Source organism: Lepisosteus oculatus, chromosome 1 (assembly GCF_040954835.1).
Source record: "Lepisosteus oculatus isolate fLepOcu1 chromosome 1, fLepOcu1.hap2, whole genome shotgun sequence".
Taxonomy (NCBI): Eukaryota; Metazoa; Chordata; class Actinopteri; order Semionotiformes; family Lepisosteidae; genus Lepisosteus; species Lepisosteus oculatus.
The window spans coordinates 29748309-29764908 of NC_090696.1; the positions used below are offsets into that span (position 1 = coordinate 29748309).

The following is a 16600-nucleotide window of genomic DNA, read 5'->3' on the forward strand; positions in this document are numbered from 1 at the left end:
CATAAACATTTTTCAAGAACCTTATTATAATTTTGTGAGAGGGCGTAAGGCATTATAGGGGAAATGAACATGACGCTGGTGTGAAAGATGGATAAGTCCAGCAGCTTCCCTCCAAGCCACAAGATGGCACAGTGGTACAAGACTTCACTGAAAGAAGACAAGTGACCAGACAGTATTGTGCTTCTAATCTAGCTGCAGTCTCGTTCTTCTCTAGCTTTTTCAGGTCACATAGAGGATAGAAGTAAAAACTCAATAATATGAACAAAAATAGCATGTCCAGTTTTTTGTTCAAATTATGTTCATTGGAAAAGGTAAGTGCATTTATTAACATATATAAGGGAAAAAAAACTATTAACAATTATCCTGACTGCACATACTCTACATTCTCTAAAGTTTTATACTTTTGAGATTTTTATCCATGTAATGAAGATATTTACAATTATTAATCACACTAAGCACAACTTCAGAGGCATTAAAAATATTTCCATGGGTTATCTTCAAATGGACACAATTCATGTAAGTTATGTAACAATTCATACGGAATTGCTGAATACCTAAAACATATTTAGACAAATAGGGATACAATAATACAATAATCATGTAAACAATAATACGTATACAATAATCACTCTTACCATTTCAGTATTCTTACCATTAGTTGAAGCATTTAATTATTTAAATTTGTTGTAACGTCCCAGTGGCTGGGATATCTGACCCATTGTTACAAATGTAAGCACTTAAACCACCAATAATTTACAACAATCAAATCGTTCTTTGCTCCTTTACACTGTAAAGGGTTCTGCTCTCAAAATAAAATGTGAATCGAGACATTGCTCTTATTTTAACTCTACAGTTGTATTTTTTCTTTATGAAAGCTGAGCGGAGCTCCCTCTTGTTCTCAGTTTCTTTGCTAGCTCCCAGTGGCAGACCTGGACTTTCTCATAGTCCTTTGAGCCAGTCTTTACTTCATAAAGGCTCTGTAGAGTGATCGCTTAATTTTTCACGCTTTATATGACAGGACTGACCTTTCATCCTAATCTAGTAGACAGCAGAGGACTATAAGTTTCAATGAGTTGCTGGCTCATTTGACAAAACAGTGAAGAAGCAAGATCAATCTCTGTCTTCACTACCCTCCCTCACATGGTGGTTTTTCATAGGTATAAATTATCATATTTTTTGTTATCGTACTTTTTTTAAATCAGCAGTGTTTAGCTTGGTACTGTCATGAGTGTAGCTTTTTTTAAGATTCGTTGCCCTTTTATACTCAAAACAGTAATTGGTGAAAAAGAATGTATTGAAATGTTTTAAAAGCGCTTAGGACTTACTGTATTAGCAAACTGCTACATATTTATTCCAATACAACACAGTGTTTTATTCCATAAAGCAGAAGCAGTTAAAATACTTCTTATGTTTTTGTTATCTGCATCAGTTATTCCTCGAACAGAGATCAACTTCTATCCTTGATGAATAATTCTGAATATCAGGTATGCTTGGAATAATTTATAAGGTTTTTCTTTCTTTCTAACTGTCCATGATATTTTCAGTGTGTCTGTACGAGGGTCAGGTCCTGGAGGATGGAGGCTATTACATCTCTGAGACAGAGCCTTGCACTGTGTGCCTCTGTGCTGTAGGTACTACATAATCTGTCTCTGTACTGCAGATATTAAGTGTGTATTTATTACCATATGAGTTAAACAGCTGTAAATTTCAGTGACAGTCCATAAATAGACTTCCATAGTCAGATATATAGTTTTAAGTATTAAATTATTCATCAGAATAAAGATCTAGAAGCTTTTACCAAAGCTGAAGACATAATACACAAAGGTGCTTACAGAGTGGCTGTGGCATGAATAAACAGGAAATTGTAAAGTTTAAAAAAAGGGTCAAATTGACAGCACAAAGATGTAAAGGATAAAATTCAAAGTTAGAAGGAATGCAGGAAGTTTCATTTTGTGTTTATTTAAAAATAAATGTAAGCTAAAAGATCAAAATCACCTCAAATATCACATTTAGAGCAGGGGCGTCATTTTGCAAATGGTTTTGGGAGGTCAAGAAAGCATTTAGATTCTCCCTCTTAGAAATGTAATTCCACCAAAACTGCACTGAAATGGCAATGAATAAACCTAGCAATGTAAAAGATGTCATCTTGCATTTATTGTTACAAAATTGCCATCTAAAACATCAAATTCAAGATTTATTTTTCAAAAGCTTTTACAGATGGCATTAGAAGCAGATTTTTCAGGCAAGGATTTATTAAGACCTTAATTGTTAAATTTTGTGTTGATTTCAAATGACTCATTCCAGCCTATACAAAGACACTATAGTCTATTTTCTTATGAGGTTTAAAATCTAGACAATAAATTACTGTGCTACTTTTTAAATTGAATAAATGTTTATCTGCACGATAACCACAGATAATGTTTTGTGAGATGAACTGATAAGACTTTAGCCTCAGATTGGTGTTGCATAGTTCCATATCTGAAAGTTTTGCCTCCTCAGGAACAATCCGAATCAACAGTTTTGCAGGTACGCAGTCAGCATGACACTTTTAACAAGAACTGTAGCAGGATGTTAGAAAAAAAAGTGTTCTAGATGTGAAAGCTTATCTGTGTATCACAAGTCCTTTCTTTTATCTTGCGTACAGTGCACATGAGTGATAATGAGTCTCATACAATATGCTGATTGCCTGGAGCAAACCAGGTTGTAAATGTCCTGGCTGGACTGCATCCAGTTATCATGGTTCATGTAGAAACAAATGACATAGGATAGGACAGGCTGATGATTCTGCAAGACAAAATTAAGGATTCAGCTTGTTAACTAAGGACATAAGTCTACAGTGGTCTTCTCTACAGATGTAGCACACAGACAGGGAGCCAATAAGAATATTAACATTTGGCATTTGGCTTAAGGATTGGTGCAGAGAAGAGAGGGATTAGATCCATGAGGCATTGGGGATCCCTCTGTAACAAATGAGACCTGTACTGTAGTGTGCTACGTCGCCCCAGAAATAGAGGGGTTCCAAATATGAGGAAGCAAATGCATCAAGAATTTAAGGAGTATTTGAATTGGGGAGCAAGAAGTTCACAACAGGCTAATTGTGTTGGGATCATAAAAGCAATGTGTAACATTAAGAAAATACTAATAGCACATACATTCTTTAATGCTTGCACCTCAATGTTAGAAAAACAATTGATCAAATGTAAGCTATCAAGGCAATTATATTATGAGGAAACTTTAATGTTATAGACATTGCTGAAACATGGCCAGGAGTGCTTGATATGGATAAACGGTAGGTGTTATAGGACTCCATCCATCTGTCTTCAAGCACCCTGTGCTTAGTTCTGTACAGGGTCATGGTTATCTGGAGCCCAACTCAGCAGAAAACATGTGCAAGTGAGGAGATTGGCAAGAATTTAGGGACGCCAATTGACCTCAACCGTATGTGAGAGAAATTGGCAAAAATGTCTACATCTAAAATAAGATTTTATCATGTTTGTAAAGCAGGTTTTATCATTTTCATAAAGCACATGAAGGAAAGTGGTAAGATTGGAATAGGAGGGAATATAGGCTGAAAACAAATTCATCCTTAAAACAATTATGTTCAAGTACGCCTACATGGTGTCATCTTTTAAAAAATTGGAAAATAGATTTCATATGAGAGGTCTTAAGACTGAAAGATAGAAAAAAGTATAGTGAGCTACTGAGGTTATACTACAACGAGTCGCAAAAGAAAAAGTACTGCAAATAAGACAAAAATCATACATAAATAATAATACCAGCTTGTGCTGTTGTAGTACCTAAAATGTACTAATGATATCTGATCTTTACTATATAATAAGTATGCTGAATGTATATTTCACAGATGTCTTTACAAGTTAGTGATCTTTACTAACTAGAATTGTTTGACCAAGCAACTAAGTCAGTAAATAAAAGGTCCATGGTGGATTTTGAGAAAACTTTTGATATGGTCCCTAATAAAGGTTTTCAAAGTAGAAGCGACAGAAATCTGAGATAATGTATGCAAATTGATTGCAAACTGCTCAGTGAACAGGAAATAGTTTATCATCTTAAGCGGCTTAACCTCTTTTGGTTGGGTAGTGTGATACCACTGGGGTGTGTGGTCATCAAACCAGTCGTGTTAAAGGTGAGTATTAAGACAAACCTCACCACAAATGAGGAATATATTTAAACAGGATAACTTTATCTTTCAAGTCCATGTGGCTTTGCTTTTCCTTTCTCAGTCAACACAGTTCAGCAATCATGGTTTGGCAGCTTCCACTGCAGTTCACAGTGTTTCCAGTTCAGAGGAGGATATCTCTCAATTTGTATTGTGTGGAACTAGGAATACTCCTGTGTCCTGTTCCAGGTATTACATAACGGTACCGTTTTGTATGCGGTTTCTTTTCATGGCCATCTTGGTACTGTCAGAAGCATAAAAGAATCCATGACGTGCATAGGAAAATACCACCCATTGAGTATACTACCCCTAGCAGCATTACGATAGATATGAGAGATGGTATGCTGCAGGGATCTGTAGGCTCATTGCCTTTTCTTAACAGTTTAGTTTCAGTACTTAGATTATAATAAGATAACACACTACAAATGAGAGGAGGCCACTCAACCCATCTAGTTTTGGGAGCATCTTGCTATTTGACCTAAATATCTCAGCCAGCAATTTCTTGAAGGAACCCAGGTTATTGGCTTCAACAACATGGCTCAATTGCTTGTTTCAGACTCCCTCACAACTTTGTGTATAATTGTGCCTCCTCTTCTCTTTTTTAAGTGCATGTAGTTTCCACTTCTTCTGGTTTCACTGCTGATTCTAAATAAGTCCATTGTGTTTACTTTTTTATTCCTTTGATGATTTTGAATATTTACAGTAAATAGGATGCTCTCATATTTTTCTCTGTAAACTGAGAAAGTGACAGTTTATTGCTCCTACATGTTTTCTAAACATGAATGTAATGTACTGACAATTAGCTATTGTTTTCATATGCAACTTCTTCAAACTCAGAGTCGTGTGTGTGTTACTATCTAGGAGTATGCACTTGTCTACAATAAACTTGATTGACCAAGTTTGCCTACTAATCAATTATGTTTAAATACACAAGCACTCAGGGACAATTTAGATACACAAATTCACCTATCCAGTATGTCTTTCAAAAAGGTAATGGCACCTAAGGTAATTTATGTTCTTCAGCATTATTGTGCGAGTAGACACTGCTACTGTATATCACGTTTCTGTTGAGAAGCTCAACAGTTCACAAGCTAGCTGAGTCAATATTCGGTAAAATAAGAAATGTTTTAAGCAAACTCATCAAACAAGAAAATAAGAATTAAGGACTCTTGGATAATTTGCTTTTTTGGGGTTAACAAGCAAGTTTAATAGAAAGGGGATTGACTTGGCAGTATAGTTTACATTGTAATATCTAATAGACTATACAGACCCCATTATCCACAGGTAGAGTACAACACATATAATAAATGCACATAAACATCATGAAAATTAAGTTAAATTGAATTATAAATAAAAGTAATAAGTTATTTTAACTAAATAGTTAAGTATTAACTATTATCTGTAAGACCTGATACTCTGATAGAACAGAGAAACCGTGGAAATAAGTTGTACATGGAATGAGGATCATACAGTATGTGGTTGTCCACATGCCTATTTATGAGACAGGGCTCCTCTGTTGTTTTGCAGTCATGGTTGCTCCCACACAGAATCTCCTGAGAAGGTGCACAGCTGTGCAGCCACCAAAGCCCATGACTGCATGAAGTGGTAATGTGTTTTTTTCAGATACGGTCAAGCAGGTGAATGTGGAAAGGTTTTCAACAGAATGTGGGCAGATTCTTTATAGACGTAGTAATAAAGTGTGTTTATCAATGTAACCTTTTAAGACAGAATCATTTTAAAATAGTGGCTCTGCATCTAGAGGCATAGAAAACAAAGGGTTTCATTCTTTATCATTACATTAACATGCCAGTTTGCACTTTCCATGTTCCCAAAGCAATTGTACAAGTGTCTCTTAAATTCCCAAATCCTTTCACTTGGGAGCCCCACTGGCAAGCTTGTGCCTCTCACAGTACCCTGCCAAATGACGCCCCTGGTTTAAAGTCTAAATTACAAGCTAATGTCATCAGAATTCACATAATGTTAAGAATATAACATTATTGCAAAATAATTCGCTTCTTCTAATGATGTCTCATTTTGCTGAATTACAAATATATACACATTAAAGTAAATCGTTTTCATCAAAACAAACTTTCATGGGTGAAATAAGATAAACAGCAAAGAAAAAAACTGCAAAAAATCTCAAATATATTAATTGTATAAATATTCACCAACACTGCAATTCTTACCCAACTTAATCAGGTTTTGTAAGATCTCTGGGGATTGGTGATGCAATGATTTTCTGTTGATGCCTGCACTTTGTTTGGGCCACTCAAAGATATGCTTCTTGTTAAGCCACTCCAATGTACATAGTTTTAGCCTTGTGTTGAAAGGTGAATTGCCAATCCAGTGTTAAGCCTGTTGAAGACAGGTTTTCCCTGTTATAAAGTACTTGTACTTTGTTCCATCTATTTCCCCCTCAATCTTAACAAGCTTCCCAAACCCAGCTGATGAGAACACTCCATAACAATACTGGCACCACCATGCTTGACAGGTGGGATGGTGTTCACTTGGTAAAGCACTGTGTTGGGATTGTACCAGATATATCCTTTACATTTAGACCAGGGACTTCTAAAGTTCTCATGTCACTACAAAACCTTTTGCCACATATTTGCAGTATCACATAAATGCTCTGTTGAAAACTCCATTCAGGATTTAAGAAAGGTGTAACTCTGCAATACAAGCCAGCTTTGTGAAATGACTCAACAGTTTCTCATCTCAGCCATTGAATTCTGTCGCTCATTCCAGACTGACTAGCTGTTCAGTTCGGATGGACAGGTAATGGTAATGATAATCTAGGTAATGTCATAGTGGTATGATACAACTTCCACTCTTTAATCATTGATTTCACAATGTTCAATGGGATAATCAGTGTTTCTGAATTTTTTTTAAACTCATTTCTTGACCTGTGCCTTTCTGTGCAACTTTATTTCAGAGTTGTTTTTAAAGTTAATTGGTTAAAAACCATAATGGTCAAATCTTTGCTTGAAATAGAAACCTTACATGGATAGGTGTATTTATTCTGAATTCAGGTGAATCACTATTGTGGAATACTGACAGAGGCCGTTCAAGAAAATGTGACTTGTCAAAATAATTTTGTGCACTTGAACTAATTTAGGTTTGCTATAGCATGGGGGTGAAATGCTTGTTTGGAAAATTGAATGCTTGTGTAAACAATATATTTTAGTTTTTTTTTATTTAGCTTTGCAGTTAGCAATGACATATCCCTTATCTTGCCCATTAAAGTATTCACTTTGATCATTCACATTTTGATGAAAAATGCTCGCTTTAAAAACTGTCTATACGTTTTCTACTTCAACAAAATAAGACATGATTGGAAATGAATAAATACTATTTTAATGACTATATCCATCTATATCCAACATCAGATCAATACAGTTGGATGCGTATATCTTGCTGTCTCGATGACTTTGTTGAAGCCAGTGGTGTCTGACAATGCTGACCCTTCCCCATCCCAGGCAGGGAGTGTGAGCTGTGAGTGGAGAGGAGGTTCCTGCCCAGACCTGCCCTGTGCTGGGCCGTTGCTGCACATCCCAGGACAGTGTTGCCCCATTTGCCCAGGACAGCTCTTTGCAGGTCTGTTAGTATAAATTCATTTAAATTACATTATTATAATTAGAAAAGCGTTCATATATGTTTCCCTGACTGATTCTGTTGTCCCGTGTGCATCATGAATTCCATTTCCCTTTAATTTGTACCATCAATTTAATCTGTTAATCAATTAAAATGTGCACCCCAATTTATGGGAGGAGCGGTGGCTCTGTGGCTAAGGATCTGTGCCTCTGGCTAGAAGGTTACTGGTTCTAATCCTGCAGCTGGCAGAAGAATCCTACTCTGTTGGGCTCCTGAGCAAGGCCCTTAACCCCACCTGTTCCAGGGGTGCCGTACAATGGCTGCCCCTGTGCTCTGACCCCAGGCTCTCTCCCTGTCTGTGTGTTTCATGGAGAGCAAGCTGGGGTATGCGAAAAGATAATTCCTAATGCAAGAAATTGTAAAGGGTTAATAAAGTGATGTTATAGACCAGTGCTAACAGACAAAATTTAAAGAAACATTGCCACCTAACCAGCCTTTGTGAATGTTGACATTTTCACAGCAATTATGGGTTTTATAAATATATTTATTGAAAATACATTCATTTTCTTTAGAGCCTTCATACATAAAATTATCCAATATCCATCTGGATAGCTCAGAAAACACCAAAGCAAAGGTGTTGAGAACTGCAAATATCGACCCCTATGATAATTGTTTCTATTTCCTAATACACTTAAATAGTCACTTCAATGGCTATAACAATACTATTTAAAATATAAGTAATAGAACTGTTCCCTGATGAAAAAAAGAAGAAAGAAAACACAACGTTTCGGCCGTGGAGCTTTCTTCGGGTGTGTCCTTTTTTTCAGCATGGAATAAACCTATTACTTTTTCCTTTTCAGCCTACGTATGCTGATGCAGCTACCCACCTGAGCTATTTAAAATACATCAATGACTACATTTGTATTTAAAACAATTGCATATATTTTCACTTTTTTATGTTGTTTACAGTAGATAATTTGAATAGCCCTACAGTACTTGCCAAATTGTATCGAGAATATTTTATCAGACCCTGCAGATGCTACTCATTAATTACAATTTTTAGGACTCTAATACAGATTTTGTACCGAGATTGTACTGTATTGGGTTGCATATCCACGAACCACATATGTGAACTTTACCCATGAAATATGTGAGTGACATTTAAATGCATGCAGTATGTTACTTTTCTGGACTGTGTGTTTTCCATTTTCAGAAAACAAATACTCTACAGACATGACTCAGGACTTTGTGTTCCCCACGTCCTCAACTCAGCCTAAGATTTCAACCTCCCACAAACTGCTCTGTCTCCCTGGAATCAGTGGAACACCTGTAGATGACACACTGACTGGCCACACTGATCTTGGCTCCACAGCAACACCAACAGGGTATTCCACTGTTCAGCTGGTTTTCCATACAGTCTCAAATTCTCACCCTGTTCACAATGCCTCACCTTCATCTACAGTATGTTTTACAATTCAGTCTTTACCTCCTACACTGGATAGCCCTTCTCTGCAGGCCACCCCCCTACTACCATCATCAACCACTAGTGTGGAAACAGGACCTGCCGTCAGACAGACAGTACAGAAGTCAGCAAGCAGTGAGGGAGCAGCGATAAAGGGCAAAGCTCTTCAAGAGCAGATACTAGGTAAGTTAATATTATTTTTTGTGCTTCTTAATGTAAACACCTTTTGTGAAACAAAAATTTGTGTACTGTATATCTGGTTGCTCTTCTCTGGACTGATTTCAGAGCAGCAATATATTTTTTGACTAAATTTGTACACATTAGAATCTGAATGAAGCCTTTTCCACAACACCCCATGATTTGAATTCTACACTTTTTGACTATATAACCTAAATTGTGTTTGCCTTTTGTATCACTTTTCCACATTGTCCTAAAGATATAACAAATGTCCCAAAAAAAAACAACAAGTTATATATTTTTACTACCTGTCTGCAAAACCCTACACTTGTCTACATTAAATGCCAGGAGTTTGGTATTTTTGAGAAACGTGAAAAGGGGTATTTGTCAAAAAATGCTGGTCTAAGGCTATCGTCCCTTAGTTACAAAAAAAATATGATAGAAAAGTATTTTAAAAATTGCAGACCAGTCTGCTTGTTGAATATTAATATGGTGTTTAGCTTTAAAGTTTTGGCTTTAAGAACAAAATTGGTTTTGGGGGAATAGTCAACCCAGGTCAAACTTTAGTGCCAAAAAGGAGGATAATGGACATTTATCTTTACTAGTGAGGCTGTATTCAGTGATCATACCTGCCTGGTGGTAGCAAGAGATTGATAGGTCTTAAATTAAGTAGAAAAACTATGAAAGGTAAATAAAATAACCTTTGTTACAAATATGGATGGATCATGAATACATGGATCTGCTTTTCCATGTAAGATGAAAGCAAAAACATATGTTTCTATAACATCTTGGAGCAGTAGTTAAACAATTCAGACTACTTACCTGCTTTGTAAGAAAACTCCTGCTCCTGACAAGGCAAAAGAAATATCCTCATAAAGCAAGCAGAAAAATTCCAGGAATCATTTCAATTTAATTTTTAACCACAACTGAGAAAAAATCACACATCTAAACTGGTTTAAACATTATCAAAACATACTCTTCTATCATGCTGTTATTTCCTGTCAGTGCTACTCTAAGTGTACTGCATGTCTGCTGAAGTGGAATAAGCAGGCACATCATAAGAGAGGCCATCCTGGTATGAGAAACTACAGGAAAGTGTACTGTATGTCGAACACTGAGAGCAGGAGGCACTTCTTTGCATAAAGAGTTCTGAGAGCCTTTAAAAAGACAGCAGGTAGCAGAGATTCTTTCTAGAAATTAGTGGATAAGAGCCTTGCATAAATTATCTGCTAAATATCAAGTGAGCCAGATGGGCTAAGTGGCCTCCTCTAGTTTGTAATCTTCTTGCTCTTGTAAATTCTACTGTTTTCCTTTTCTCCTGCAGATTAAACATTGCTGCTTCAAAACCATGGAAGAAGAGCCTGCTGCATCCCTTCAATACATTCTGTGGTCTAATAATGAGAGAAAGCTGTCAGTGAGAGTATTCACCACAAAAAATGGACATTTATCATTTTAAATAAGAATATTCTTTTAACAACTATAGTTTTAAAGAAATTGAAGAAAGTGAAAAGGGAAAGCTGTAGAGATTTCCCAATGTGAAATGTTATGTGTTTTTTAAGTTAAAAAACAATTGCTTTTCCTTTACCTGTCACTTCCACTGCCTACTGGCCACTAACCTATTCATCTTTCTCATGATTGTGAGAAAGTTCAGTGTAGAAGCCTGTTAGATTTAGAGCTCAAACAAAAAATTTTACTATTTTTAGTGAAAGGGTATTTATCTATTACCAAAAAAAAGATATCAATGTAACTATGAAATTCAGTTCAGGTGGGTAGCTGCGTCAGCATGCGTAGGCTGCAAAGGAACAAGTAATAGGTTTATTCCATGCTGAAAAAAAGAAGAAAGAGAACACAACGTTTCGGCCGTGGAGCCTTCTTCAGGTGTCTTTTTAATCTTTACATTTCATTGACTAAGGAATTAGTTTAAATGTTTAAAAAGCTACAAGTGAATTGATTTTTAAACTGAATATTGTAAAAATAGGGAGTGTGTATAAAACCAAATAAACAGCAATGTTAACACACAAATTAAAAAGGAAACACTTTTATATAACATTATAGTTGTTTCCCTGTCAGCTTTTAGAATTTTAGGTTGTTTCCTAGAGAGAGAACCTTTACCTTGAAATACAAATGAAATCATTAATACAAAGTCAGTTATCTGTTTTGTGTAAGCAGTTGTCAGCATGCTGAGGTTTTATTATAGGTTGTATTTCAACCTCCAAAATTTCAGATCAGATTTCCAACTGAAGTATCACACCTTGTTATGTTATGTGTTGATTTTGGGCAGAGAGGTGGTGAAGTGGTAACCATTGCTGCCTTGCTGAGGCCCTTGGTTCAGTTCTGTACCTGTGGTACTATGTGTGTGAGGTTTGTATGTTTTCCCTCTGTTTGTGTGGGTTTCCTCCAGGTTCCTCCCACAGTCCAAAGACATACTGGTAGGTTTACTGGCTTCCGGCAGGGAAAACTGGTCCTAGTGTGAGTGTGTGTATGCCTGAGAGAGCCCTGTGATGGATTGGTGTCCCATCCAGTGTGTATCATGCCTTGCATACCTTGTATTAGATAAAGCAGTTAGAAAATGTATGGATGTGTTGATTATCATTTGGTTAATTTGACTATTTTCTGGGTTTATATGTTAAAAGATTATTGCATTTTTCAAATAATTCATATAAACAAAGACAATGTATTTACTTATTTAGTACTTTATACAGACCAATAACTATTTTTATATTTTAAATTAAGAAAATTATTTTACATAAAATAATGGAACTATGCATAATTGTTAGATGTCACTGGGTTGTTTTGTGTCAAAGTAAAATAAATACTTATATGTTAAGTATTTAAAAAGACTTAAAGACTTCTTTTGTTGCTGTTTGCTATACAGGACAAAAATGAACACAGCTGCCAAATAAAATGACTTGGGGTTTGCAAAAGGCTTATTATTCATATTTGTGCTCAGAACAGTCCTCAGTGATGTAATAGGAGTGTCAGTATGCAGTGCACGCTGAACCACACGTGGACAAGGAATACCTAGAAATGCCTGAAGATATATTTTGCACTAATTTTCAACCAACAAATTCCAAATATAATATAACAAATATATAGTACTAGCTAGAACAGTACTATATATGGATCCATCTAGAAAGTGTGAGGTGTCAGTAGTTATAATTCAGTATATTGGCTGCAGCATAACATTGCTTTTTTATATGTTTTAATAATATGATCCAGGGCTGCACTGTCCTGTAAAACTGCCAAGTGCCTCAGTGGATCCTTAAAGTAATTCAGCTGCACATGGTTGAAAGACAAATCGTCACAGTATTAAATGTTTATTAACCTTTAATGCTTGCTGTGCTAATTATACTGTATGCCTGCTAATGGCTATTTAATTAAATACATAGATAACATTGTTGAAACAGGAAGTTGTTACAACGTTGCTACCACAACTCCAAATGAGATATGTCACAATACTGTGTAACACGAATATTAAAAATATTTTTAATTACAGAATATAGGATTATTAATTTTGTGTAACATTATACACTATATTATATAATTGTGAACATTATAGTAATTGAATATATATATATATGATTTAATTTTAAAATAGATCATTTTATTTAAATTTTGATTATAAACATTATAAAGTGGCCTTAAAAACATATCATATTCAAAGGAACATAAATATGTAGCAGGCAAAAGAGGCCAGAATAAAATAAAAGTTTTGAGTATTGATCTGAATGACTTTGCCACATACTGTATGTTTGTTGCCAATTATTAATAATAACAGCATATTATTTAAAAATGTGTTTGGGTCCCTAAAAAAGAATTCATGCATATACAGTACAGTACTTCTTAAGTCCCTTGACTTATTTTTATAGCTTGTTTTTAGCTAAAGAGGAACTTAGATTAAATGTCTATTAAATATGACTTCACAAAAAAAACTAGTTTTTTCACAAAAGTCACTTCTAAGTTAGTGTTAATGAATCGTAACCATCAAATTACAACTGAAAGACTTGAGGACATTTCTCCTGAGGCTTTGTCTGCAGTGTTTTTGTCAATTTAAAAAAGCTTTACAGCTGGGTCTCCATCACTCAATGCCCAGAAAAAAAGACAGTCAGTTGGAATATTCCTTGGCTGTCCAGTCTGTCAGCTGTTCTCTTCAGAACACTCACTACTCCATTAGAACCCCTATGACTTGAAAAACGTTCAAGTTCCTGCAGTCACCAAAATAAAATAAGAAACAATAATCTCTTGATTTGCAGCAAACTACAGAAGGCTAGGTTGTAATCAACACACAATGCTCAAATATGTGACATAATATTTGTGATAAGGCTGAAAAAGTAGGCTCAACAAACAGGAGTTATGCTAGTTATTTTGTCCTCACATATTGCTGTTTACATTCATTTCAGTATATAATTAATAAAATTATTTACATAACTTATAACTAACATAGTTAAAAGATGTTTCTTCAGCCACATGTTGTTTATAGTTTTTAATTTAAACCTTGCAAGTGTTTATGGGAAATGTAGTTAAAACAAGCATGTCAAAAATAACAACAGCAGGTGATTGAGTTAAATTAAAATGTTTATTAAGAACGTGGAATAATCTTTTCTACCTTTTTTTTATTTTCAGCTACCCCAACCAGCTTATTTAATGTATTAAATTTGATATTGATAAATTAATATTGTTAATAACATTTGGAAATTTTATGAAATTCCAAATTCCAAAATTTGCCGTTAGTTAGATGATTCCATATTAAGTTGATTTAAAGAAGTCGGTTTCCAGTAGGAATGTTACAGCACTGTACTTCTAAGTACCATATAGTGATCTAATGCAAGAGCTTTCAATCTAAGAACCCAGGTTCTATTTATGAAATACTTTCCTCTTTTCAGAAAAAAAATGGCCATATTAAATTTTAAAAGTAGGTAGGTTATGCATTTTATATATTTACAGTATGTAACATATACAATATCTTTTCAAGAAATATGATTATTGCACTAAGAAAAAAACATTAAATGAAGCTACTGTTTCAGTAAGATCTAACGCAACACCCGTGATACCTATCAATCTGCTCTGAGCAGTGAAGTACTTAAAGCAGTGTGCTGAACAGAAGAGTATTAAAGCTTAGTATGCTATTTGCTGGTGTGAATTTTGATGCACATTATATATTTCTGCATCTGCAAGTTGGTATCTGTTTTTGCTACAAGTCTTTCAGTTGCTCGCCAGGAAGCAAGGGATCCAATAGTCACTCCACTGGGGTAGCAGGGTGGGAACGGGGAGAGCACTGACTCTAATCCCTAAATTCTAAATTGCCAGTTTAGCCATTTTGACCTTTGTATCAGGATTAACCCTGAACCTTGGTAATTTAGAGTCTGATTTTTGTCTGCTTTTTAGGGCCATCATAACCTTAGTTTATGTTCTTTTTTTATTATTGCAATAGAAAAAAAAATAAAAATCTGGATTTATTTTTTTAATTATCATCATGGTTGTTTTACTTCATTTTTTACATTACTAAATGACATTTTTACCTTACATGAGTGCTAGCATTAAGAACCAGATTATTGAGAAACTGAAGCAAACCCTTATCTAGGGTTTGGGTTAGCTTTCCAAGATTACTTAAGAGATTTCTTCTCCTCATGGCTTTGTTTGAGGATAAATGTTAAGTGTAGGGTGAGTGACACTTTACTCTTATTTTTAACTTTTCTATGTATTGGTGTGTTTACATTGCAATACCCCTAACAGTAGCTAAACTACAGTATGTAATGCAGTCAAATCAAATGTTTTAAGAAACATCAAACATTCTGAATTCTTTGTTGACCTGCAGGGAAGACAATCAAATGTTTGAATAAACACTGAACTCTGTCATTTCTTGCATTTAAATTAAAAGATAGGTCTGACCAAACTGACATCCTCAGATCACCAAACCTTGAAGGCGCTGATGAAGGAATCTGAAACTCCTCAGTTTATCAGTGCAAGTTCAGGGACAATTCACTCCTTCTCCTTCCGTCCAGCATCGGGACCAGGGCATGATGGCTCCATCTTCCTAGGTTGTGCTTCTCTCAATCAGTTGGTTCAGATCCCAGCCACTCCTACATCATTGATAAAGCCTTCTTCAGAGGTTTATTGCTGTTATTATCATTTACAGTATAATTATAATGCATTTGGTGTGAGTGTTAGGTTGATGCAGTGTATTTAGTTATTTGCTTTAGGTTACATCCCTTTGTGTTTGTCCAGCTTTGTAATCTATGAAGCAGAATGATCAGGAATGAATCTGCTGGCTTTCTGTTCTGAAGGTCTGTGAAGCTCCAGTTTGCTTAAATCATTTATACTTGAACAGTATGTAAAACACTTGTGGCTGCCATTGAAACTTCTCAAAATATATTTTTTTACAAAATTTATAGCATAGTATCAAAGACTAAGTGCCGAGACCGAGTGCTCTAGAACTCTAGAAATCAACATTTATAATAATAATATAAACTACAGTACATGGAATATTACTGGCTTTCAAGCAAGGTCCAATACCATGAAGTACTGTAATACCAGAGCAAAAGGACAGTCAAGTGCTCATCTTCATTTGTGCAGAAACACTATTTTGCAAAACAGCAGCCAGAGTAGCATAAAAAGTATCATGGCAACTTGTAAGGACAGTGTGTAATGTGAGTTCTGTCCCATGATTTTAGCAGTTTTAGTCAACATGGCCAGAAAGGGTGACAGATTCCACAGGTATTTGTGGAGTCATCTTGGCAACAGGCAACACCACACTATTTTTAAATTCTACACACATACACATACTGTTGGTTTTAATAGCATCGTAACCCTTTTGTTTTATTTTTACTTTAACTTTCCCAGATTTAAATTGTTGTAAACAAGGGACTTCCATGAAACCCATGAATAATCACTAAAGATGAATTCACATAAACAACAAAAAGTTTTTTGTTTGCTTTATACAAGAAAAAATAACCTTCTTCAATAGATTTCTTTTTCACAGCTATTACATTTCTAAGATGATTTTGAAGTGCTGGTTATCTTTCTTGGAACAACAAAATGAGAATGTATTGCACTGGCAGTGTTGACACTATAGTTCAATTTTTTTACTGCTTTTACAATTAAAAAAATGTAAAATTTTTACAAAGTAAAAATACTCAAATGTAATTATTTGAAAAAAGTAAAACATTAATAGCAGATTTAGTTTAAAACTTAAA

General features: G+C 35.1%; 1 protein-coding gene across 1 annotated transcript in view; it reads left to right on the forward strand.

Moving 5' to 3' along the window:
• The window catches only part of LOC102690931 (von Willebrand factor C and EGF domain-containing protein), a 63653-nt gene extending 51394 nt beyond the window's left edge, over nucleotides 1-12259 (forward strand). The window contains exons 24-27 of the mRNA XM_069189163.1: nucleotides 1545-1627; nucleotides 7654-7771; nucleotides 8982-9413; nucleotides 10732-12259. Coding sequence (XP_069045264.1) covers nucleotides 1545-1627; nucleotides 7654-7771; nucleotides 8982-9413; nucleotides 10732-10736 — 638 coding nt within the window. The 3' untranslated portion in view covers nucleotides 10737-12259. The remainder of the gene's footprint in view (nucleotides 1-1544; nucleotides 1628-7653; nucleotides 7772-8981; nucleotides 9414-10731) is intronic.
• The last annotated feature ends 4341 nt before the right edge of the window (nucleotides 12260-16600 follow it).